The following is a 27338-nucleotide window of genomic DNA, read 5'->3' as shown; positions in this document are numbered from 1 at the left end:
AGGTGCTGTTTGTCGGCAGGAGAGCACTCACGCTGACAAAGCACTGGTCACTCCGGGGCTTTTTGTCAGTTAAACTTTGGTCGTTTGTGGGGAATTTTATTTATTTATTTATTTTAACACCCCTGAATGACAAAAGTTTTGCAGATGAAGTGCCAGCGTAGACAATCCCTAAGTGTTTGATATGAAGACATATAGTACACAACCATCCACTGAGCTGGGACAAGGCTCCATCTTCCAGCTTGTCTACAGGAAGTTTTTGTACTGCTTTATATTGGCTTGTGGTAAAGTTAAAGTGGTACAAATCCCTAGTGTGGATGCCATTATACTGTATAATTTATATGTTAGCATAGCTTATTCATGTACATTTAGGAATACACACACAATATGAAAATCTGCTCCTGCTTTCATTTTGCAATCTTTACGCTTTTCGCTCAGTCCATCCCCCAGAATAAACAGACATGAATTGAGCAGTTGTGGAGGTAAGCAAAAACCGGAAGGGGTACTGCAAATTCCTTAACTGTGCACCTACTTCACAGATCCTAGTTTTCTAAGCTATCTGTAAGGTTAAGAAATTTAGCTGTTAATAAGTTTATTAACGATTGCAGTAAGTAAGAAACACTGTGATAAGTCAAAATAATTATATCAAATGGGTAAGTTTAAACAGCAAGTCCTATCTCCCATAACAATAATAAAAATCGACTAATATCTAAGACCAATGTTGTATCTTTCATAGATCTCATGGCGCTGAACAAAAGTGGGTATCATTATTCTCCCATTTCAGGGATGGGGAAAATGAGGCAAAGAGAGAAAGTGACTCTACCAAAGTCACACAGCTAGTCAATAGCAGAGATAGGAATGGTCATCACTGAAGCCACTGAAAATTTCTGGTCAATAACCCCAGGTTGCACTTACCAATAGAAACGCCACAGTGAGAGCCACAGAGATTGATGTTACTCTCAGAAATGGCAGCCATACGGATCTGATCAAAAGCTCTGGTGAAAAAGGTGGCAAACGCACTCGCAAAAGCAACAGTCCTGTCGCGAGTGGCACAGCCAACTGCAATGCTCACCTGGGAGGAGCAAGAAGAGGGAAGTCAATTAACAAGGAAGGGTACATGATGGTCTGTGGGAGTTTTCACTGTGAAACCTCTTTATCTCTTGTGATGAGTACCTCCAGAAATTCCTACTTCAAATCTCTCTCTTTCACTAACTTCAAATCTTGTCCCTATTAATTGGATCTTCACCTAAGGAAAGCAAAGGCAATTTCTCCCACCCAATCCTTCTGCTGTGGAAACCCCAGTAGCGTTCATTCTATTTATTTGATTGTTTGTATAGCATCAACATCTTTTCTTCACCTATTTCCAGCCAGCCATTTTGAGGATTCTCAGACTTGACTTCCTCTTATCTTTTCTTTTACTGTAAATGAAGCCTGTGCATTTTCAATCTGGAGATTTTACTACCTCCAATTTGCAGAGAGTGATGATGTAAACAGCTATGGATGGGTTTGTCCACCTTTGCTTCGGACTGATGTCTACCACAAAGGTGCTTCACCAATGTAGATGAGAGCAGAACGTAGCCCTATGTCAGGTTATCATTAGAATCCCTTGATACATTTACACAGTACCTTTTATTTCACTATCACAGAAATATTACTCTGCTCTTGGGGCTGATTTTCTCTCACTGACATGAATGTAAATTAGGAGTAACTTCACGGAAGTCACTGGAAGTATACTGAAACGAAACATGCGAGGGTAGATCCTGTGTCCCTTAGGCTACAAGTTATTAAAAACCAATCGCCAAATTCTGCTCTTACTTACACCCAGGCAGTTTCATGTGTTTCAATGAGGTTGCACAAGTGTCAGACAGAATTTGGCTGAAAGAACATTGTATTATTCTATGACATAATAGATTTTTTAATCCTGTCATTATAAAAACCATAAGGACAATATTGCCTAATTTTCTCCCTCTGTCCTCAATTTTTTACACCCACTCTTGTGTTACAAATTGTCAAGCTGTGCCATTCTATATTTCCAGTCAGAAGAGAGAGTTAACAAGTCTCTTGAACTGACTCTCCACAGATCATGTTGTGGGATATGTTGTTGTTACATACACTCCGTTTGCCTCTTTGCAAGTTCTGCTACGAAGCCAAATATTGTGATTTTTTTTTAAGTCGTCTGTTAAAGATGCATTTCCATTGTGTTATTATTCCTGCCATGTAGTTTTTTCCTAAGCAGAGGGCAAATCAAATTACAATGCCTGGATAAACACCTAAAATCAAATGCTAAAACATTTATCACCAGGACAAAATTATCTGAAGTCTCATCTTCTGCTGCAGGGTACACAGTATTTCATAGAGCAAAGGAAATAATTACCATGTTCTGTTCAGCAATATAGCATTCAATGAAGCGGCTGGGATGTTCTTTCCTAAACAGGTCAGAGAAGGTGGAATTCTTTGTGTCTCCATCTAAAGCAATTACTCGGTCATTGGCATGGCCCAATTTTACAAGTGCGAGGCCATAAGCTTTGCGGGTAGCCATCTTTGAAGAGGAAAATAAAGCAGTACTGTTACTAGGTTGTGAATGGGATTTTTTGTTTGTTTGAGGTATGTTGAAATATTTTATTAAAGTGTAAACTCTATCAAGATTTTAAATGTAAACTATCAAGACACATACAAGAAATGTAATAAACCCAAAACAGAAGTCAGAAGAGAAAACGATAGGGAAAATGCAATACAATACAGTGTCAGGTCTATTTAGTCTGAATAGAACACACATATACTTGCTTCTCTTTAAATCCAGATATGATGTCTATTATCTACTATCTGCACAGTCAAAACTGTATGCCTGTTCAGACATTAAAAAAAAAAAAATACGTAGAACAAAATCCCGTATGGTATAAACATTCAACAAACAACTTTGTTCTTCACTCTGATTTATTTTTGGCTGAGCACTTCAACAAGAAGATGAAAATATTAACAACTCTATGGAAACTGAACACTTATATTCAGCCACAGAAGTGACTTCAATGATGTTTGAGAACATCAGTGTGTGGAACAGCTGCTATAGGTGACTCACCCACAGTTCTTTGCCCTTTAAGCTTCGACTTGAATGCAGGATACATGGCAACTAACTAGTGTGGACAACTAACAACTTAAACTCACACCAATATTAAAGGGTTTGAGGCAATCAGTGAATCCCTCCCAACTACCATGTTGGAAATTTGGAGTCAAACCCTTGTCATCATATTCACGCAGCTAGTCTCTTTTAAGTCAATGGTTTCAATTCTTCTCCCATTCGCCCCATCATGTAACTCCACAGCTGTACATGAGAGGAGAATCTCGTCATCTGAATAAGGGGAACATGATTTAGCCCTTTCTTCATAAAAACCCTGCCCATTTAAACACACTATCCCCCAGCATCAGGCAGGTCACATGGCAGAGGAAAAAAAGGAAATGAATGGGGAACACCTATGGTAGACAGGTGAAGGACACTGCACAAAAAGAGAACTGTTTTTACTTATACAGGGTCTAGTGTAAGACCCAGAATTCATTGCCATTCATTTGGTAAATAATTCACCCAACAGAATGGAAAGTACAAGGAAGCACTTTCCTGGACAGCATTTTTTACCTCCCTCTCATCCCTAAAACAGGTACATGTTAGTAGACAGTGTGGTACCTTTTCTCCTAGTTTGTAATCTGGTGCAGATGACATCTTAATGTTTCTAATATTTATGACTGGTGCATCCTCTTCTGGGAGGCCTGGGGAAAGCTTTTTCTTGCTCTGGATTTTGCCATCAATTTCCTGAATGACTTGTTCAGCCATGTTTTTTGGAAGGGGCTTACCATGCCAGTTTTCCTTATCTTCAATACCTGCATTTAAAATATATAATAAAATGGAATACGTAATAAAAGGAATTAAAGCCCGTAGTCTCACAGTCCTTACCAAGGTGAAAGTGCTGAAATCAATGGTTGCTCTAACTGAAGGACTTCACTATTACGCCCATCGTGAACAGTAACTACATCATCCATTCGCATCAAGCAAATAAAAAAACATTAATGCATAACAGAATAGAAAAGATCAAATCCTCGGTATTCTACATCTATGGGCCTGGAGGAGCAGCCATTCCATGCATGGAACTCCCAGTGGTTCCACCTGGAATTGTGCACTGAGCACCTATAAGACATGGCCCCATAATAGTAACAGAACTTAATTACCAAACATATACATGAATTTCATATGAAGGGCATGTCTTCACTGCAATCGGAGATGTGACTGCAGCTCGGCTTGGCATACATGCACTAGCTGCAATCTAGCATGGATAAAAATAGCAGTGAAGACACAGCGCACAGTCTCTAGTACAGGCTAGCAAGGTAAACACGCACCCAGGGTCCCCGGCAGGCTTCAACATCCCACGCTGAAGCCCATGCCACCATGGTTTCACCGATATTTTTAGCCATGCTAGCTAAATTAAAGCTAGTGCAGGTATGCCAATCTATGCTGCAAACGCACCTCTGACTGCAGTGTAAACATACCTACAGTGTCAGCAAATACCAGTTAAGTATGTCAAACAGAATTCACGCCTCAAAAACTACATGAATGTCCCATCGTTTAGGTACTTATTCAATCTAAGAAAGACCTAAAATTTTACAATATGAATTAAATAGTTTCATACAGTTTTAACCTTGTGTGCCTAACAGTACTGGGAGAAGAACATAAGCCTTGGCAAAACTCCACTACTCTTGCTTGCTTAGGTCATGAAAAGATGAGCATTATGCATTCCAATTTCTACTGATCCTTTAGGTGATCAGAAAGAGGAATTCACATCCTCCCACTTAAAATTTGTATTCAAATTCAGTAGTGGCAAAGTCCTTAGTGCATTCCGGAGCATAGTTGGCATTTTTATTATAGGCTCAGTGTCATGTAGCCAGCACGCCTTTCTTGCCATGCGAGAACCAATATAAAGCTTTCTGTCAGCCAATACCACCTGAGAAGTACAACCAGTTTGGACAGATTTCTTTTTGTCGTTTACAAGCATTGGGCAGAAATGAGAGGAAACATTAGTTTCCTATACATCGACAAGTGTTAGATATGTTTAGTTGTCAGTATCAAAGTGGGAAAAGTACTTTTCAAGGCTAATGAAGTGTTTAAAATAGGGTCTTCAGTGCCACCGTAAATTCCAAGTTAATTCAATAAAGACTCAAGTGGCTTTAGCTACTACAACAGCTTCCTAATGTAACGCACCTTAATGAGAATTACAGATTATGTAAAGTAAGCATGGTATATGATCAAGTCTTGGTGCACTGAGCACTGCACATCTAACATGGATTTAGTGTCATATTTGTGCACACTATCACTCCTTCTGAGCCACAAGAGGTCAGCTGACTCTGCAGCAATGCTACTCCCATCCCCTGCTCAAATGGAGGATTCTCTCTGGATCAGCGTACGGGCAGGGAAGGCCAGGAAGAGAGGTAATTGACCTAAGGGGGATGTGTATTGTCCCCATGGAAATTTTAAAGATGGAGTAATATTGCCTGAGGCTGATTTTCCATGGCATTCTTCCAGATGAGGGAAACCCCTTTAAGGAGAGTCTTAAGGGCAGTCATTAGTGGGCAAAGTTCTGCTATGGTACTGGGGGTGCTCTAAGGACCCAGAGTTCCCACAGAGGCATGAGGCTTCTGCACAGACGGCCTGGTGTTATGTACAGATCTCAAATAACCACCGGGCGAGTAAGCCAGACTCTCTCTTTGCTCTGCAGGGGGGCAAACACTGATGCCTTCCCAAAGGGAGGAATGTAGGAGGAATTCAATGGCAGAAAAACATCATGGAGTCTCCTCCCGCCCCAGGTTTCACCATATAAAAGCATGATCAGATCCACAGTTCGTATCAAATTCCCATCTAGTCCACCAAGCAAAGACCTGATCAGCCTGGGACAGCATCCTCTGTTTTAAGTTGATTAAATAAATATCTAAGATTTAGCTAATAATTTTTTGTAAACTTAAGTTTTACTCAGAAATTTGAAAAGCACATCAGATAAAGAAAATCAATAGTTTATACATTTCATGAAATTGTTATCGAGGAATTGAGTTTCATATGCCAAATGTAGAGATGGAATAAAGAGAGGTTTCATTATCTAGATTAGTCTAAGGTCAGGGTTCAGTGCAAGACCAAATTGTGCCTAGAGTTCAGGTTCATATTCAACAGCACTGAAATATCACCAGCTCTTTTCATGAAATTTCAGTCCCAAGTGATAAAGATCCTCAAGAGATCTGGGTAGATTTCAGCCATCTTGCAATTCTGGTCGCATACAATACAGAACTGGAGAAAACTTTAGAGAGGGTTTCAAATTCAAGAAATCCTCTCAAATTCAAAAGGTTGCTGATCTGAGGGCCTGACTTTGGCCTGTTTCTAACCAAACAAATGTTAACTTTACTTACCTTATGTGCTCCTAAATGATCATACCTTTATGAATGCTGTTTGAAACATTCCTCACATATAAATCATATAGACACGTGCCATTAAATTGTCATGTTATTACCTGATATTCCTTTGCCTTTTAAAGTCCTTGCGATAATGGCAGTTGGTTGATTTTTGGTCTGGCCAAAGGCTTTGCAAAGCTCCTCCACACTGTGCCCATCCACTATGAGAGCATGCCAGCTAGGAATGCGAACATACAGATTGTTTCTAAAGGGTTCATACAAATGAATCTCTGCAAGAGTTAGTAATAATTAATAATACTTCATTATGATACAAGGAGCTCTCAAAGCACTTTAAAAATATTAATTAACACTCATGAAATCAGTAACAATCACACATTTTTCAGATGAGTGAAATAAGACAGAGATTAGGTAATTGCCCATGGTCAACCAGCATAACAGTGGCAGGGTGGGGAACAGAACCTAGAACTTTCATCTCGTAGGTCCCTATTCTAACCCACTTTACCACACTTCTTGCCATATAACAGCTACCTTTCATTACAAGAGCAAGTGCCCCAAATTAAAAAAAAAAAAAGAATAAGAACAGACATCTTAAATTGTAAAATAGTGTAATATGGATCAAACTATAATTTGCCTGTGTAACTTCTATAAGGTCCTGTAAATACTTGTGCACACATGTAAAAAGTATTATAGATCTTTAAGCTAGCTGATGACCTTCCAGGAAGCAGTAAAAATATAAAAACATTTATTTTAACAATAATGTTTTTCCATGCCCATAAGAGAAAAAGGACATTTTATCCCTTCTTCCTGCCCCCTGTACACTTGAGGCCCCCTCTGTTTCTCAAGAGATATAGTACACATTGCCAGATACATAATTCTTGCATATTTTTTAAAAACAATGTAAGGTCCCTAAAGTACTAGATAAGCTCCTCTAATAAATCTGCATGAATAAAAGAGCTTTATTAAAAAAAACAAAGATTAAAAAAAAAGTTCAGCTTTGTATTGTTCTTTCAATACAGAAACAAGGATCTGATCCTGACAAGCAGTGAGAATATCCTGCATGGTGCTCTGAGCAGTTATCTGAATTCAATTCGCATTTTAATATGCATATTTGAAAATACCTGGAAAACAGACACAACACATGGTTTCAAGAAAAGAGGAAATTGAACTTCTTCCAACCACATACCCAAAGGCTTCGCAGCGTTTTTGGTAGATCTCAACATGATGCTGCAGAGGTGTAGGGTCACTTTGTCCAAGACGGTTAATGTCAAGTACAGCAACCAGATTGTCCAGCTTGTAGAACCCAGCAAAGGCCATTGCCTCCCAAATGGAGCCTTCAGATAGTTCCCCATCCCCAAGCAGACAATAGACTCGATAGCTAGAAAAGGGTGGGTTTTTTTAAAGTTAGTCAGTATGTCAATTTACATAAAAAACAGGACACAATATTCAATTAGGATTATACAAAACTAGTATGAATCTCATTAAATAGAATTGACTAAAAATATTATAGTCTTTCTCTGTATAAGTGTATGGTCTTTTTCCTTAGATTTTTTCCCCCACACTGGTTAATACAATCTGTGACTGATTTAAACTCCCACATTGGTACAGTGCTGTACACTTGTATAAATGATTGAGGTTTGTAGTATCTGGTACTGAAACTGTTGGAGTGAGAATATTGGAATATATGGATCATTGGGTCTGTTAAATATTCCTGGGGGAATTCTGTGCCACTGCGCAATGCAGAATTTTGCAGAAATTAACGATGTGCGTGCAGAATTCCCGACACCACTAGGGGCCACTATATCTGGCAGAGCCCAGCTCACAAATAGAAGACAAAGCCAGGGAGAGGGGGAGGAGGGAACTGGAGGGTTCTCAGCTGTTGCAGTTCCCAGCACCCCCTGAAGGAAGGAGGTGGCATGCAGGAAACTCTGTGCAAGCCCAGGACCCAGCATCAGGCTGTTTCTCCCTCTGGATCCCTGGGCTCTAGGAGGATAGGGGATGTAAGTGTCTGAGCTGGGGGTGGGGATGTCTGGGCGGCAGGGGGCGGCTGGGCTCTGGAGCGGGGGAGGAAAAGAGAGGGGCAGAGATAAAAAAACTGGGCTGTCATAGGGGTTTCTTTAACTCTCTACTCCTGTGGGAATTTTTGTGTGTCTGTATTGTTACAGACATATGTGCTGACAGTATTTTGAAGTAAATTACCAAAATAATTGAAACTGGTGTGATTATATAGTGTTATTTTGACTATGTAAAATAAATTAAAAATTGTGATAGGGAATAATTAAACTCCAGAGAAAAAACTTTTACAGACAGGTTTCTCTCATATGTATAGAAAACCATGTATAGTAAATTAATTTTTTTTCCAGAATACCATTTATCATATTTCAACATTTTGATTCTTTGAATCTTTTGGTTTACATGAAAAAAAGTTTGTTCTCAGCATAGGTCTTTGTGAAATTTTACACAGTTTTCCTATTGATTTCAATGGGAGTAAGATTGTGCCCAAATACTATTTTGTATTATGCCACTAGTTATCTAAAATCAAATTCAAAATCTCTTTAATAGTTCACAAGATCTTCCACTATTTTAGTCCAAATACCACTCCAGTTCTAAATGTGCAACCCTCACAGGTAAGTTTACAAAATACTTGGTAATGTGTGTCCCTGTATAAGAATGCTGTTGAGCACAAATAATAATAAAAAAACTATTAAAAATGGTAAATATAATGTGAAATGTATTGTATTCTTACATCCCTTGCCTCCAGACCCAAGTCTATTGTGTGATATATTGATAGGGAGGAAATGCTCCATTAATGGCAATTATAATGGTGATAGAATGCAGTTGCAAGCTAAGATACACGTAACCTTGGGAAAGGAGTTGTAACAATGAATCTTATTATAATTAAAGCTGGAGTGAACATGCCTGTTAAACACTGTCACTGTGACTAGGCAAGACCATTGACAATGCAGGAAACTATCTGAGGATTGCTTTTTGCTTCCTCATTTTATTTCCTCATTTCAGCAGTTCCATTTAGTATACGCCTTAGAAAAAACACCTACATTTTCATCTCAGAGAAACCACAAGTCAGACTGGGCTAAACTATATAGTAAGGATATGCATGATCATCCATAGCAAATATAAAAGAATTATATAGTTTTGCAGACTATTTCCACATATACTGAACTCATTCTTAGGCAAAACTCACAGTGACAGGAGTATTACCTGAGCATGGACTGCTGGATTCAGCCCTTTATGCTTTATCTTTTGTCACCATTTCTTTTTTGGATGGCCACATAGGACTCCATGTAAAACAAATACTGCCTGTTGACTATCACAACAGCAATATATTTACCTTCAAATATATAATTTTAAAACAAAATTGAGCAAAAGGCTATTATAAAATTAAGTATTAGAAGAGCTACTAAACTATTCCATATTATCATAGTAACGGTCATCTACTAAAGCACACTTCATAAGATGCTGGCCTAAACTTGATAATTCACTCAGGCAAATTACAATTCCACACGTATTGGCTGCTTTCCAACACTACATGTAGTACCACTATTTACTGCCAGTAATCACAGGGTAAATTATTCCTACAACTACCACCTGTTCAACTGTATTAAAATCAGAAAATTATCTTTCACAGAAATGATTTCAAGCTAATGAAGTGTAGGGTTTACTACTATATTAACTTAGCAAGCTGCATTTGAATGTGCTAAAACTGCCATATAATATACATCAACCGTATTAGATTGCTTTCTTCCTCAAACCATGTGTCTTTTGACATCTACTTTCCTTGTCCTCCACCCCGACAAATGGCAGAAATGGACATTCCTGTTCCACTGGAGTTGTACGGATTTCAGTTGACATTTTGGACCCCTATTTACAGCCCAGCAGTGCTCCCATTGATTTTAATAGGTGCACAACCAAGTCCTTGTGCTTCATATTTTCTTCACCACCTGTCTTTACCCTGTAACAACTATATTCAGCGAGGTTCTTCCCTGTGGGCATAACCGCTTTGAAAGAACAGCGGTTCTCCATATGCTGAAGGCTTGTTGCTACTCCACATAGCATGCCACCTTCCCTCTTCAGGAATAGTAACATCACCCTTGTAACGTTGTCTGGTTACACAGGAACAGCATACATCAATTTTTGCCAGTCCTTGGATCTGTGCAATTTTATTAGCTAGGCCTCTCAATTGGCCACCTTTAATTTCAAAACTGAATTTGGAGTTGGGGAAAGGAGTGGAAAATAATGGAATAAATAATTTTTGATCAGAGTAAGAAAACAATCGGTTTTCTCAGCATTTTTTTTCTCCCCTACACATCTACAAACACTAAACACTGAAAAGGATTACCTGGCTTTATCAAAGTATTTGCCAGTATAGGCCATACCGCAGGCAGCACCAAGTCCCTGACCCAGGGATCCAGTAGCTACATCAGTGAATGGTTGTTTCTGAAAATAAAAAAGCAAGTTACTTTGCAGTTAAGAACTTCAGAGACTAAATTCACAGGACTAAATCCTGTCTTGATGAGAAAGCCCATTCCCACTCCAGTAGACTCTCACAACAGCAGGACAGGATTCCAATCTGGCACTAAGAAGAGATTAAAGAGATGGGTCCAGGCCAAGATCCATTCTAAATCAAGCCTGTAGATTTCGGCACATTTGAATGGAGTCAAAGTCCCTAAGCATGCTGCCCTGTCCCCCTTCTCCACTGGCAGTACAGCTGGCTTAGCAGCCACAGTGCCACTGGCTAACTGCCCTGCAGCTATAAATTGATCCCATCAGAGAGAGGGTGGAAGTGGTAGATCAGGAGTTGACACTGAAAAGAACAGCATTAGCTTCCAACAAATAATCTGAGGTGCCTTGCTTGAAAAAACCTTCTCTTACTCTTCTCCCTGGGGTAGCGTTAGTGACAGCAAAGAGCTAATGGCTCTGGAGGGGAGGCTCCATCAGGAGTGGGGGGTGAAAAGCCACTGAGGCAATCGATAAGCTTCCTTCGAAACCAGGAGATGCTACATCAGAGTTTCCCCACAGGGAAAGAAGATGAACCATGCTGGAACTCCATAAAAGTGGTTTGCATGGGGACATCGTTGGTGTTTATAACTTTACTAAAATGTTAAGCTTCATATTCTTGGGCATCCACTTCTATTGGGACATCCAGTTCTCTATTTTGCTAACCACAGGTGCTACCATCTTCTTAATAAATAAATAAATAAATAAATAAATCTTTGTCTTTACTGTGCAGTAGTTAGCAAATAGAACTTGTTGCATAAAATGCACATACTTCCTGATTCACATGAAGCTCCAATTTTAAATAATTATTAAGCTTATTCCTCAAATACTTACTGGTACAGGGTGTCCTTCCAAAATGGAATCAATTTTCCGCAAGTTTAATAATTCTGCTTCTGATAGGAAGCCTGCCTCAGCCCAGGCAGCATAGAGAATTGGTGCCGCATGGCCCTAGAAAGAAAAACAAATTCTAAAGAAAGAGCAACTTTCCACAGTATCTCGATACCAAAACAAAATAAAAATGTGTAAATAAGATAAATTTAGCTCTGTGGACCCTTTATGTCCACCAAAAGTTTCTTTTTAATGCGAGGGACCAAGTTCTAAAATGCTTGCAAACAAATCACTGCTTCATATTGCTTCTAAGCCCTTTGAGTTCCTTTCAGAGACGTGGGATTTCCAGATTCTTGCTTTTACTCTCTCCATGGTCCAGGCCTGCACTACAATAATTAGACTTCTAGCCAAGAAAGACTGAATGTGACTTCCTTCATACCTATTTTAAAACTCTTATAGGAGGTCATACTTGAGTAGGGATAGGTTCTCTCTCAGGTAGGTACGTCTAATCTCATGGAAGACTTCAAGTATCAAGACAGACACCTTAACATGGACTCTGTATTCAATGAGGAGCCAGTGCAAAGAATGAAGTACTGGGTGATATACCCATGGCGACCAGTGTTTCTGAATAGATGGGATGTTGAGTTTTGTTCCACCTGGATCTTTTTGAGGGTGTATGGATTTAAGATTAGATACAGTGATAACAATCAAGATTAGAGGTCTTGAATTCACAGGTCACTGTGGTCAGGTTTGAATCTGATATGAATGGGTATAATCTTCGGGTCAACTGCAGATGAAGTGGTCATTTTTTTTTTATAACCGTAGCTACTTTGGCACCCAATAGCTCTAGGAATCCAAAAGGAACCCAAAGCTGTGGAGCAGTTTAGCAATTCAAGAGCAGGAGCCCTCAACATTGCAGGGGTGGGGGTGGGAGGTATCTAAGCAGAATCAATTACTTTGAAGTGATTCCCTCTTTCTATCAGCAGCATCTCAAAATTTGTCTGGTTTCTTTAGCTACCTTATCCTCGTCCAGGATTCATATAGGCATCAAGGAAGCTGAGAGACAGCACTGTTTCTGTTTTACGCAAAGGATATACAGAGATGGCTAGAGAAATTGCTATAGACATTTCCTCTGTAGGGGGTGACTACCTTTGTAATGTCCCAAACTTCAGCCTGGTCATATGAAAACTCAAGATTTCCTATTTGCAGCCCATTCTGCAGCCTGCTGGGATGCTCCCTAGTTTCAAACAACATCTGGTCCAGAGCTCCACAACTACTTTTGCCACTTTTACTTAACAACACCTGACATTTGAAATGCCACTCATCATAAAGTCTTCCAAAGAGCTTTGTAAACCTAAATATATACTCAGGGATCACTGCATCTGCCACTGAAGACTCTAGCAATATGCCAGCGGTTTAACAGAATTAAACACTACAGAACAGTTCAGAATAGAAAATAGAGGACATCAGATAGACACTAAATAACAAGGATGTAATTACCTCAGCTGAAATTTAGCCAGAATTCCAAGCTATCATCCAACTCCGGCTAAAAGTGCCATGGAAACTCTGATGACCTCAAGCAGTCAGGACATTTGTTTTATGTCTTAGCTGAATACACCTTCAGGAGCACTGTTCTCTTTAGTACCTTACTAGTGCATAGGGGAAGAATGTCACCCACTGAACTACCAACGCTACTGCCTACCATGCTCCTTGTAAGGCTCCCGACAAATTACTAAACTGACAAAGCTTAACATCAGAGCTCTGAAAGGATCACAGTAAAGGCAGCATGGCCACAGAGAGAAGAGATGTCACAGAAAGCTTAACCATAACTTATCGGTTAAAAATATACATAATGGCATAATTTCTTGGAACATTAAAAAATAACCTTTGCCTTAAGATGACTTTGCTTCTGGATATATTTCACGGACAGTACCGGGAAAGAATATATAATTTGTAATTAAACAACTTAACTGCTTAAATAGGTTGTATGTTACACCAACACACTGATGCTTAGAAATCTGGCAATTCCTTTCAGGCACTACGCTTACCCTTTCCCATGTTCAGCAAGATTTTATTTGGCATTTTCCTCTTTTGTTGCATATAATAATCTTAAAAGTCTTTTGAAAAGATTTGTATTGTCATTACTAGAGCTGTGTACTGATAAGGACCCTAAAGTATGACAGTGAATAGTAGTCAAGAAAACAGGTATGTTTATTTAACAAACAACTAATCTATGAATTAGATTGAGAAAGTATAGCACAGCTAGTTCTGGTTCTTACCTTTGAGAGTACAAACCGGTCATTGCTAGGGTTTCGGGGATCTTTTGCTTTGTACCTCATGGTATGAAAAAAGAGCACAGACATGATCTCTGCTGCACTGCAACATGATGTCGGGTGGCTACAAGACAAAGCCAATACAAGATTATTGCTGCTGCCCACTGTCAACTTGCTTTCATATCATTAGAATACCACCGTGCCAGTACTCTAACCCTCATCATTAAAATACACAACTAAGTGTTTTTGATAACCCCTACCATTTGCTGTTATCCTACTGCTGATTAGCTATACTTTGAGAGCATCCGATGTCTTGTTATCTAAACCAAAGTGGATGTTAAAATGCAGGTCTTAGTGATAAGGCACTGGCTTATCTGTTTGTGCACTCCATTCCTGAAACCAAGGAATGTCATCACAATCAGCAATTCTAAGGTGTAAGAGAGAATATGCAATACGGTGCTTGAAATTTATCAGTAAGAGTGAAATTCATCCTGAAGCAGAGGGCATGAGCAGAGGTCTCCATGCCACTTAGAACTCACATTAAGTGAGCAGAGTTAAGTGTGGTATAGTGTCTTGTGCAGACCCTTTGCACAGGGGAGAATTTCACCCTCGAAATGCTGCGTGTTTTATTTTTGCAAAGAGCTCTGGGACATTTAGAACTGTACTACATAAATCGCAATTACATTATATCTTATATCATAAGAGCAGCTAACATAAAGGGACTTTGAGAGAATGTGTCTTATAAGACAGTATTAAATAATAGACACATTCCTCCATTTTATTTTCATGTCAATAAAACACATTTTTAGGTAGTGAAAATTGGAAGGATAATTTAATGATAATCAGTTTATTTGCGGTAATTTTAAAAACATGATCAGTTCTGCAACTGAAACATGATGGATTTGTTTGGATGAGTATTTTCTATATTTACAGTCTGAAATATTGAGCCAGTGAATACATTTCAGTAGTTGATACATTTTGGGGGCAATCTTGCTTCCATTAATGTCAGGAGCACTTTTGCCATAGACTTCAAAGAGAACACAAAGGAATACTTCAACCATAATTTACTACAGAAGCTCAGAGAAGTGTGCACTCCAATTTCAGCAGTAATCATGCCACAGCATATCAACCAGAAATGGGTAAACATGAAAAATGTTGTTTCCAGCTCTGGATGGCAAACTATTGGGCTGTAGTGTTTCAAATGTCACAGAAAGGTACTCTTACACTGTTATTTGTGTTCACTACCATAACTTAAATAATTACCATCTGAAATTACTATCCACCCTTGTATAGTCAGTCTATGGTACCACTGCCCAACAAACGAACACAAAAAATTGTATACCTGGCTGTGATTTATAAACGTCTCTGAAGATACACATGAAAAAACAGTCTTAACATTAAATGCATTCCTAATAGAAGGCATTTTTAGCCACCTGTTAACAGGGCCTCTGGTTTTCACCATTTATTTGCCAACCACCTAGCAGGTATTTGGGGTTTAGTAAAGATCCCAAAAAGTAGCAATTTTCAGGCATTTATTGATATGAAACAGGACTATTCTTGATCTCAGCACTCACAATGTGATGATTTAATTTAGGCTGTAGACATCAACACTGGGCTTGGAAGGAAACTCCAGTGTTCAAATTATAGAGTGGTTTTCTTGTCTACAGATATTTAGCATTAAGTTTTTAATGATATTCATTTAAAACCTGAAGCCCTATTTGTAAAGCAAGAACAGTTTAGTCAAGAATGTCACACAGCAAAACTTTTATTTTCCATTTCTACATTTCCCATGCATGTTAGGATTCATAAGACAGTTTACAGTAGAACTTACATCAGAATACACTTTTGGTAGCGACACTTCTCTCCCACCCCTGTAATACTCTCTTATTTCAATCTGAAGTAAGTTAGACACATGCAAACACACTAGCAAAATGCAGAGTAAAGATTAGTATCCATCCCTTAAGTAAGTACTCACATACAGGGAACCAAAATAATTAGGTTTAAACCATGATTCAAACATATATTAGTAAATATTTATACATATGAGTTAATCATTAAACCTTACATGCTCGTTTAAATTTTTCATTCTTTTAATTGTATTAACTTTATACTTAACCATATTTCTATGAACTCTCGGTCTTGGGAAAAAAGGTTTTAAGCAACCTAGAATGGTGAGCATGTGAAAAAAAATAAAAAATGTATAAAAATATAAGAAGTCAACTCCAAAAATATGCTTGTAGAACTACTGGTTAATTAAATGCTTTTTTAATGATAGAAAATAATCCAAGATGAGATTGATTTCCAGTATCCGATGTACAGTCTCAAACCAGTGTACAGAATTTTGTTTAATCAGATGAAATATGATGGTTTATTATTGTAGTCATTTTTAATTTTATTAGAATACAGAGAGCTCCACCGGTGCTAAATTACATTAAAACCCAAGGCACTGTTTATTAGGTCTGAGTCTTTAGAAAAGAAGTTATTTAAATTACTATTACGAGAAAAATATGGCAAATATCATCTTTACTTTATTCATCAGAATACACTTCCAGATTCCATTCAGAATGGACATCCAATTTTGAATTTTAAAAAGACGGTGTGGTTTGTAAACTTCATTGCCAGCTGGCTTTTATAGAAGGGCCACCACACTTTTGAACCTGTTTCCATTAAACAAGAGATTACAAGGAATTAGGTTCTGTATCTTGGGCTTTTGGGGTGAAATCCTGGCTCTGTTGATGGGACCAGGTTTTCAATCTTGATATGTATGTAAATTGCTACACACTTCAGCTAAAAAGGGCTTAATTAAAAAGAACAATAATGCCAAAAAAGAATGAATGCCAAAACTAAAAAAGGATAGTTCTAATGTAGCAAGATCTGTTCATATCCCAAGTTGTGAAACTTAACAGCTTCTAAAGAAATTCCTGCAGCTTCCACTTTTAAGAGTCTTATCAAATCTTACAAGGAAACCATTGTTTCAAGAACTGCAGAAGTTCACCCTTTAGTTTTTTCCTCAAACACCGTATCTCCTAACAGTTAAGATTCTATAAGCTTTGGCCAATCAACTGCTGGCATTAATAAAAGGACCATCTTCTTCTCTGTGCAAAACCAACGAAGATGCAGCGCCAAATATGGCAGCTCGGCCTTCACAATTAGCTAAGCCAAATGCACCAGCTGGAAAAAAAAAATTCATGTAGAAGCTCACCTGACCAAAAGAAAATAATAAATAAATAAATAATAAAAAAAGAGTCACCTTCATCATTGTGTGTGATTGGCTTAGAGTCCCATATTAACGAGACTCAATTTTAAGGAAGCTGGCAGGATTCATTTGCAAGCATTGCACTCTTATCACTGTGAAGCAACAAGACTGCCATCAACACAGTTGTGCAAGATGATTTATTAAAACAAGGAATAGAAACACATAATCCCAGACATCTGTAACTATGGGCATTCTTGGGTGATGAACAGGAGCAACAATCTTAATTCTGAATTACCTAAATTTTGTAGGTTTGTTAACTGAAATACTGATTTTATATTTATTAATCTATTTTGATTCCCAAATATAATTGCAGTGGATTAACAGGAGAATTAAAACAAAACCCCTCTTTGCCCATAAACTTCATTTTTTCACTGGAACAGCCTTAGCATCTCTAAATTTCACATACAATCATCTTGCAGGATCAGGTTTCCAGATACTTTAGTCCTCATTCAGACAAAGCTCCCATTGTCTTCAATGAGAGTTTTATATGAGAAAACACTGCAGTAACTAGTTAATATAGCTACCACCTCACAGCATTGCTTGCAACACAGGTCATAGTTCACAAAGTCATTTCCTTCAAGGAAGTCCACAAGTTCTCTTTTGTTCTTAACTGCTTTAATTTCAAGCATTTCCTGTATTTTTTCTTAATCCTATTGCTCACAAATCATCTTTTAAAACCAAATATTAACATCCTTAACAGAGTTAAATGTAAAATGTGACTCAGACATTCAGTCTTTCTTTGCAATAAGAATGTAATCAAAAGTATTTGTATGCAGTGTTGTTGTGGCCTTGTGGGTCCTAGGATATTAGAGAGACAAGGTGGGTGAGGTAGTATCTTTTATTGGACCAACTTCTGTTGGTGAGAGAAAGCTTGTGTCCTCAACTTCCATTGACTTGGCAGCTAAAAGGAAAAAGCCAAAAAGTATCTTCTCCGTGTGTATATGGAGTGACAGAAAGCAACCCTACACTTTCAATTTTTAATACAACTCTCTCAGAAACAAAAGGTAAAAAATTGCTTATGTCAGAAATACAGTGAAAGATGTTCGCAAATTGAGAGACAACTTTAAAATATTTTGTAGTAGAGTAGCCTTTCCCATTAAGGCCTTAGTATGCAGTGATTATTTGTCCAATTCTTCTTTTTGAAAAGATGCATTTGCAGCCACATTTCAAAAAAGAGTAAACAAAATTTAAATAGCAAAAAGATGGAATACAAAAAGGCAGCGTTCCACAATGAAAAGCTTACGTGTGATGACCGGCAAAAACTCTGGCTTTAATTTTATATAAATAAATATGGATAGTATTTTTTCCATACATACAGCACGATCAAAGCAAGGCCAAATCTGGAACCGGCAAACTTCAGAGCCTGAACTAAATCCTGTCCAGAGGCCTAAATTAACTGCCCATTTGAGACTGCAGGCATTTTGCAGATAATCCCATTTGGGCTAACTTGAAATTCTGTGGAGAATTAGTTCCAACAGACAGGCACAAAATGAAAAAGAAAAGATTTGGCCCTAGGCATAAATTCTTTGGTTTTTAGTTCTGCATTAACTTAACATTCCTGGTATTTCTTTCCAGTCATAGTATATTTACTAGTACAGTGAACCTATACACACTTTGTTAACAATCAGATTTCCCCCAAAGGGTCATAATTAAACTGTCAAAATGTTAAGTGCACGCTTTCTCAATGTGAATCCTGTCCAATCTTGCATCATCAAAGCTGAATCCATGACTAAAAGAGGCAGCACTCCATCGAGACAAAGTGTAAATCACTCCCTCCCTCCAAACAAACATAAATACCGCCCCACCCCTTCCCAGACCCACTACATCCACTCACACCCCATGAACATATACCCATAGCGATACAAGTAGCACATTCAGAAGCAAGGGAACATACATCCCTGATATTTAAGTTATCTACCTGGGTGATCAATAAACTGGCAAGTTTTTGAAGCAACATCCCCAACATGAAAGGTTTTTTATCGCTATCTTCATCACACACATGCACTCCCTATATACCCATCTCCCATCAACATCCATTCCCCCCACAGCTTGCCTCTAAACCTTTGCATACACCCCAATACCGTACAACCTTCCACCCAAAACTGCACATCCACAACCCTGCATGAACCTCTAATCCACATGTAACCACAGTGCTTAATTTGTAATGAAGGAGGTCCGGGGGTTCAAGCAATTTATTTACATTCATAATTGATGCAGTAAGTCCAGAGGTGCCAGGGCTATGAATCGCCAAGCTGAGATTGCCAGGGTTCAGCCCTGGCACAAATTAAGCACCATGTAAACATATATCCCCACCCACACATACATACTACAGAACTTAATACAAGCGGAAGAACTAACGTGAATTAGGTTTTGCACTGGGTCTTTTGATATGTGCTAAAAATGGTTCCATATAAATTCTCAAATGCTACATTTTGCACCTACAGAAAGGGCTTCACTGAGCTGAACCAACGAGTTCACTTAAAACTCACAGTGATTCTAATATAACAAGCTTTGCTCATGGCAAGCTTGGGAAATACAACTGCTTCAAAACTCCAGATCTCCTGATGATGAAAATTCTCTCAGTTCTGCCCACCCCATATTGTGTATTTGCTCCCAGGACAGGAGCATGCTGCTCTCAGAAATAGCATGCAGCACTGCAAACATGGCTCATGGCTTACACATGGCTCAGCAGTCATCTGCTGCACATTTTCTAATTCAGTCAAGTGGCAAATCAAGGGGCAAATTCTGCTTTCAGCTACTCCAGTGAGACCGTACTGAACTCAAATCCAGAAACTGTAATGGCCAGTGCACAGATATACCAGAGGGCAGAATCTGGCCTGCTTCATTTCACTGGCCAGGTGACCTGCAGATTGGGAAAGTGGGAGAACAGAGGAAGAGAGAAGCGAGGTGCTAGGATGACTGACGCAAGGGGCAGAATGAGGGGCCCAGGGAAGAATTATACACAAGGCCTGAGACTGGAGGCAGTGATAGAGGCTGAGTAGGGGGCAGTCTGCACGAGGGGGCAGAGATAGGGGGACTGCAGAGGGGCAGTCTGCACGAAGAGGTCGGCGGGGGGCAGTTTGCACGAGGTCGCAGAGCGGAAGGGTTGGTAAGGGGGCAGTTTGCACGAGGTCGCAGAGCGGAAGGGTTAGAGTAAGGGGGCAGTTTGCACGAGGTCGCAGAGCGGAAGGATTGGTAGGGGGGCAGTTTGCACGAGGTCGCGGAGCGGAAGGATTGGTAGGGGGGCAGTTTGCACGAGGTCGCGGAGCTGAAGGATTGGTAAGGGGGCAGTTTGCACGAGGTCGCAGAGCGGAAGGGTTAGAGTAAGGGGGCAGTTTGCACGAGGTCGCGGAGCTGAGGGTTGGTAAGGGGGCAGTTTGCACGAGGTCGCAGAGCGGAAGGATTGGTAGGGGGGCAGTTTGCACGAGGGGGCAGCGAGGGGGGGCGCCAGGCTGCACGAGGGAGCAGAGCTGGGGGTCGGGGCACGGCAGGGGGCCGGGACGGGGCAGCGTGTAGGGGCGGGAGGAGCAGGGTGCGCGGGGATGTGTGGGGCGGCAGCCAGGCCCCAGTTCCAGACTCACCCGGAGCCGGCGGCGGTGGTGGCCCGGATGGAGCTGATGCGCAGCCGGTTGGCCGCGTCCTTCAGGGCCTGCAGCGCCTGTTGGTCGGGCTTGTGATAAGCCTCCATGGAGCAGCGGCAGGGCGCGGCGGGTCGGGCCTGGGCTGGGAGCAGAGTGAGGGACGGGCCTGGCCTCGGAGCAGAGTGAGGGACAAGCCGCGCCGCCTGCCTACTCGGAGCGAGGCAGACCCAGCCCGCCGCGGGGCCACCCACAGGCGGGGCCAGCCCGCCCGGAACCGCCCCCGCCCGCCGAGGGGATGAGCTGGGCGGCGGCGGGGCGGGTGGTTGCCATGGGGATGAGGGGGCTGGGGATGGTGCACAGCAGGGGGTGTAGCCACCGGGGTTGGGGGGGCAGGGTCCTGTTCCGGGGAACTCCCAGGCCAGCAGAGGCTCTCATCCCGCTTAGCTTCCCCCTTCGCGGGAGAAGTGGCTGCTTTCTGCCCGTGCAGCGTGACACAGCGGCTTTCCTCGGGGCATCGGCACCGCCCCTGTGGCTGCCCCTCCGCTCTCTGGGCCAGGCTCTGCGGCAAGCACGGGCGAGGCATGCTCCCCATGGCGCGTGTAGCACGCCCCGGCAGGGATGGCGGCGCTGATCCTGCAGCCTCTCCTGCGGGGAGGAGCCCTTGGGGGGGAGGGGGGTTGAATGGCAGGATCCGCCCGGTCCCCAACTAGGACGGGCCCAGCTTCGATCTCCTCTAACCACCAGGTAAAATAAAACGGATCTATAATCCACTCAATGAATACAAAAGCATCCTTGGGGATCTTAGATCTAACAAGGGGACTGGGTCCAAGCTCCCTCACTATTTTTGAAGATAAAAAAAAATGGAGGAATTTATTTATATCTTTTGGATAAAAGATTAGCTGAATTAATTCCTTTCTGCATAGTAACTTCAAAACTGTTATTTATTAGACTTAGCCAAGGGAATACACATTTTTACAGACACCCACCCACCCAGCGCTGCTGCCTATCACATGGCATTGCAGTTTGTCATACACCACAGTCGCCAACTTTCATGCCGTAAATGAGCACCCCAACTTTCACAATAAGCCAAAAATCAAGCTAATCCCATTTCAAAACAAGCCAATCCCTAAGAACTCCAACACTCTATGTGTAACTAGATCCCCTGGCCTGCAGTCTGGGACTGTGGTGGGCCCGCTATGCACCCCCTTACTCTCCTTCCCCCCCCCCCGCCCCCGTCGCCTCTGCTTGCTGGGAACTGATAAAAAAAAAAAAGAATCAGCAGCAGCGGCAACAAGCTACAACAAGCAACTAGCTACATGCCAAATACTAGCCAAAAAGCAACTCAGAAGCCAATTAAGCCAAAAACAAGCCCAATTTCTGCATTTTTTTCACGGGTTTGGCATGTGTGTCATACACTTCACTGTCCCACCTGTGGTCCACCACCAGTGCATTTCAACAGACTTCCCAAATTGTTCACCAGCCAGTGGCAGGTTTAAGATTTGAGATAAGAGAGAGATGTTTTAGGTACCTGCATGACTACATGCGTGTCACAGGAAATCAGCCTGTGGATCTCTCTAGAAGGTAGAGATGGGCCTGATTCGCAAAGTTTTCAGACCTGGGTCCAAATTTCTCCCAAGTTTTGTGCGTTGATTTTCTGCTTGCTAATGTTGTGGCTGGTCTGTATCTCAAACATCTAACGTTCCACAACTATTTGGTTAGCAGGAGTTGATATAGACCTAAATATAGTAGAAAGACAAGTTATATTAATATTAACATGCATCTTTGCTATTTACAATATATGGGCTCCATTACCATAGCATCTGGATATATCAGTCTTTCATATATTATCTCCACAACGCCCCTGTGACGCTGGGCAGTGATATTCCCATTTGACAGATGAGGGGAATGGAGGCACCGAGAAATTAAGTGACTTGCTCAAGGTCACAAAGGTAATCAGTGGTGGAGGAGGGAATTGAACTCTGGTCATCTGACAGACTAGCACTCTAACCATTGGGCCATATTAAAATCTATTTTCATTTGTTTAACGGATAAATAAATAAAAGACATTGAATAAGTCCTCTGCATAATTTCAACTGATATTGCCTCATTCCTGAATTTGGTTTAGACATGGATGTATAGGAATTTCAGAATATAACCAGAGTGGGAAAAATATTGAGGGGCAATTCTTCAATGGAGATCTGACAATTTGTACAAGCTGAAGTGCCTGTAAGTTTACTTTAAAACTTAGTTTTAACCCAAACATCTTTTGTTAGTTTATATTAGGATCAAATTCTTTCACTGGTTTTCTTGGGCCAAACTAATACTTCTGTCTTCTTAGCTTTAGCTTATTCTTTTGACTCTCTGTATTCATTACAAAAGTTAACCATCCTACTACAAAAGTAAATGCCCCCGAATAATAGTTTTGCAGCTCTAAAAGGCCCAGCCCAACACCAGCACAAAATAAAGCTATTGTAGGATTTTTCTTACTCCAGACTATTCAAATTACATCCCCTAGATTTTAAAAAAGTTACCATAAGTTCTTGACAAATACTGGACATCATTGCCAGAAGTCCATCTTCACTAAATAGATTTTCTCTAAGAATTGCAAGGATGAAGGGAATATTTGCAGTGTTCTTGTGGCTGAGTTGGTCCCAGGATATCAGAGACACAACGTGAGTAAGATAACATCTTTTAATGGATCAACTTCTGTTGGTGAAAGAGACAAGCTTTTGAGCTACACAGAGCTCTTCTTGTGGTCGTAGGGGAAGTCTCATAAATTTATCAAAACTATGGACTTTGTTGAACAGTGCCATAACTGTATTTAAATCAATGATAAAGCAAACCGTAGAAAAAGAGAGAGAGAGAGAGAGAGAGAGAGAGAGAGAGAGAGAGAGAGAGAACAGAAAAATATATAGAAGAAAAATGCATTCTTCTGGGGATGGGAAGTTTAAGGTCAGAGAAGAGAGTTTAGACTGAAGATGGACAGAATTTAACCAGTTTCTCACTTACAAATAAGTCAGTAGTTACCACAGTCACAGTTCTGGGCAACTGCACCTGTATTCCTCCTCTGTGGTTCAGCAGGGGCACCCACTTTTAGGCTCATGGCTCCCACGCCATCACCTCTCTCTCTTGGTCACAGACCTGTGTCTCTGTCTATCATGACTAGGGTTTTTTCAGGCGGATTTATTCTTAAGGTGAAAGCATTGCACAAAAAAAGTATTAAAACAATAAAGGAGCCTACGTCCATGCTAATAAGCTTATCACCCCACCTCCAAAAAAAGCTGTGGTAGGAGTCAGTCCATCAATCCCCACACAGGGGTTTTGCTATGGTTACACCTTTTGCTTAGAACAAGAACACCTATGCATAGGTTAGCCTTTCCTTTACATAGCCTGGGTCTTTGATATGCAGAGACTGTGAATAGGTAATCAGCCAGATAATGGCTCTGTCTTCAGGACATAGCTTCAAAAATATGGGTCCAAAGGTGGGAATTTGCATTCCCCCTCCCTTTTTCCTAGGAAACTCACTTTACTTTGTTAGACCTGAAAGTGTCTTCTTCTCTGGCACATTGTTTAAAATTCTTTGAAGCATCAGGTTATGCAAGAACTCAGCCTTTTGAGGCATTGCTCTGAAGAAGGGACCTTTGATCTGGCTGATTACCTACTCACAGACGTTTCAAAGACCCAAACTGGATAAAGGAGCGACTAAGCCCTGGTCTACACTAGGAGTTGAGGTTGAATTTAGCAGCGTTAAATCGATTTAACCCTGCACCCGTTCACACGATGAAGCTCTTTTTTTCGACTTAAAGGGCTCTTAAAATCTATTTCCTTACTCCACCCCGACAAGGGGATTAGCGCTTAAATCGGCCTTGCCGGGTCGAATTTGGGGTACTGTGGACGCAATTAGACGGTATTGGCCTCCGGGAGCTATCCCAGAGTGCTCCATTGTGACCGCTCTGGACAGCACTCTCAACTCAGATGCACTGGCCAGGTAGACAGGAAAAGGCCCGCAAACTTTTGAATTTCAATTTCCTGTTTGCATGGTCACCTTCAGCTTGCCACGCTGGCCAGAGCTCATCAGCAGAGGTGACCATGATGGAGTCCCAGAATCGCAAAAGAGCTCCAGCATGGACCGAACGGGAGGTACGGGATCTGATCGCTGTAAGGGGGGAGGAATCCGTGCTATCAGAACTCTGTTCCAGTTTTCGAAATGCCAAAACATTTGTCAAAATCTTCCAGGGCATGAAGGACAGAGGCCATAACAGACACCCAAAGCAGTGCCGCGTGAAACTTAAGGAGCTGAGGCAAGCCTACCAGAAAACCAGAGAGGCAAATGGCCGCTCCAGTTCAGAGCCCCAAACACGCTGCTTCTATGATGAGCTGCATGCCATTTTAGGGGGTTCAGCCACCACTACCCCAGCCGTGTTGTTTGACTCCTTCAATGGAGATGGAGGCAACACAGAAGCAGGTTTTGGGGATGAGGAAGATGATGATGATGAAGTTGTAGATAGCTCACAGCAAGCAAGCGGAGAAACCGGGTTTCCCGACAGCCAGGAACTGTTTCTCACCCTGGACCTGGAGCCAGTACTTCCCGAATCCACCCAAGACTGCCTCCCGGACCTGCCAGGTGGAGAAGGGACCTCTGGTGAATGTACCTGTTAAAATACTATACATGGTTTAAAAGCAAGCATGTTTAATGATTAATTTGCCCTGGCATTTGTGGCTCTCCTGGATGTACTCCCAAAGCCTTTGCAAAAGGTTTCTGGGGAGGGCAGCCTTATTCCGTCCACCATGGTAGGACACTTTACCACACCAGGCCAGTAGCACGTACTCGGGAATCATTGTAGAACAAAGCATTGCAGTGTATGTTTGCTGGCATTCAAACAACATCCGTTCTTTATCTCTCTGTGTTATCCTCAGGAGAGTGATATCATTCATCATCACCTGGTTGAAATAGGGTGCTCTTCTTAAGGGGACATTCAGAAGTGCCCGTTCCTGCTGGGCTGTTTGCCTGTGGCTGAACAGAAGTGTTCCCCGCCGTTAGCCACGGGGAGGGGGGAGGGCCTAGCCATGTGGTGGGGGGGAGGCAAAATACGACCTTGGAATGAAAGCACATGTGCTGTGTATGTAATGTTAACAGCAAGGTTTAAAGTGAAAGAGTGTACCCATTGTTCTATAAAATGTGTCTTTTTAAATAACACTGTCCCTTTTTTTTTCCTCCACCAGCTGCATGTGTTTCAAGGATCACAGGATCTTCTCCTTCCCAGAGGCTAGTGAAGATTAGAAGGCGAAAAAAACGCACTCGTGATGAAATGTTCTCTGAGCTCATGGTGTCCTCCCACACTGACAGAGCACAGACGAATGCGTGGAGGCAGACAATGTCAGAGTGCAGGAAAGCACAAAATGACCGGGAGGAGAGGTGGTGGGCTGAGGAGAGTAAGTGGCGGGCTGAAGAGAGAGCTGAAGCTGAAAGGTGGCGGCAGCGTGATGAGAGGAGGTAGGATTCAATGCTGAGACTGCTGGAGGATCAAACTAATGCGCTCCAGCATATGGTTGAGTTGCAGGAAAGGCAGCAGGAGCACAGACCGCTGCTACAGCCCCTGTGTAACCAACCACCTTCCTCCCCAAGTTCCATAGCCTCCTCACCCAGATGCCCAAGAACGCGGTGGGGGGGCCTTCTCAACTGTGAGGGCTGCTCTCATCTTGGTATTCATGCGCTTCAGGGCAGGGGAAAGCAAGTCACAAAGTTCCATGAAAGTGCCCTTACACATGCGAAAGTTTCGCAGCCATGGGAATCGTCCCAGACCTGCAACACTATGCGGTCCCACCAGTCTGTGCTTGTTTCCCGGGCCCAGAATCGGCGTTCCATGGCATGAACCTGCCCCATTAGCACCATGATGCCTGCATTGCCAGGGCCCGTGCTTTGAGAGAAGTCTGTGTCCATGTCCTCATCACTCTCGTCACTGCGCTGACGTTGCCTACTCGCCCGGTTTCGCTTTGCCAGGTTCTGGTGCTGCATATACTGCTGAATAATGCATGTGGTGTTTAATGTGCTCCTAATTGCCAAAGTGATCTGAGCGGGCTCCGTGCTTGCCGTAGTATGGCGTCTGCACAGGTAACTCCGGAAAAAAGGCGCGAAACGATTGTCTGCCGTTGCTTTCACATAGGGAGGGAGGAAAGGAGGGCCTGATGACATGTACCCAGAACCACCCGCGACAATGTTTTTTGCTCCATCAGGCATTGGGATCTCAACCCAGAACTCCAAAGGGCAGCGGAGACTGCGGGAACTGTGAGATAGCTACCCACAGTGCAACACTCCGGAAGTCGATGCTAGCCTTGGTACTGTGGAAGCACTCCGCCGAGTTAATGCACTTGGAGCATTTTGTGTGGGACACACACAATCAACTATTTAAAAACGATTTCTAAAAAAACGACTTCTATAAATTTGACCTAATT

General features: G+C 41.6%; 1 protein-coding gene across 1 annotated transcript in view; it reads right to left on the bottom strand.

Moving 5' to 3' along the window:
• The window catches only part of TKT (transketolase), a 32667-nt gene extending 11274 nt beyond the window's left edge, over positions 1-21393 (bottom strand). Inside the window, exons 1-9 of the mRNA XM_037903592.2 lie at positions 20886-21393; positions 14055-14172; positions 11782-11895; positions 10790-10887; positions 7619-7810; positions 6534-6652; positions 3674-3867; positions 2372-2536; positions 913-1069 (exon numbers count right to left, since the gene is read on the bottom strand). Coding sequence (XP_037759520.1) covers positions 913-1069; positions 2372-2536; positions 3674-3867; positions 6534-6652; positions 7619-7810; positions 10790-10887; positions 11782-11895; positions 14055-14172; positions 20886-20992 — 1264 coding nt within the window. The 5' untranslated portion in view covers positions 20993-21393. The remainder of the gene's footprint in view (positions 1-912; positions 1070-2371; positions 2537-3673; positions 3868-6533; positions 6653-7618; positions 7811-10789; positions 10888-11781; positions 11896-14054; positions 14173-20885) is intronic.
• Between the last annotated feature and the right edge of the window lie 5945 nt (positions 21394-27338).

The sequence above is a fragment of the Chelonia mydas genome, chromosome 7 (genome assembly GCF_015237465.2).
Source record: "Chelonia mydas isolate rCheMyd1 chromosome 7, rCheMyd1.pri.v2, whole genome shotgun sequence".
Classification (NCBI taxonomy): domain Eukaryota; kingdom Metazoa; phylum Chordata; order Testudines; family Cheloniidae; genus Chelonia; species Chelonia mydas.
The sequence above is the reverse complement of the archived record's forward strand: the minus strand, read 5'-3'. Positions and strand labels throughout refer to the sequence as shown.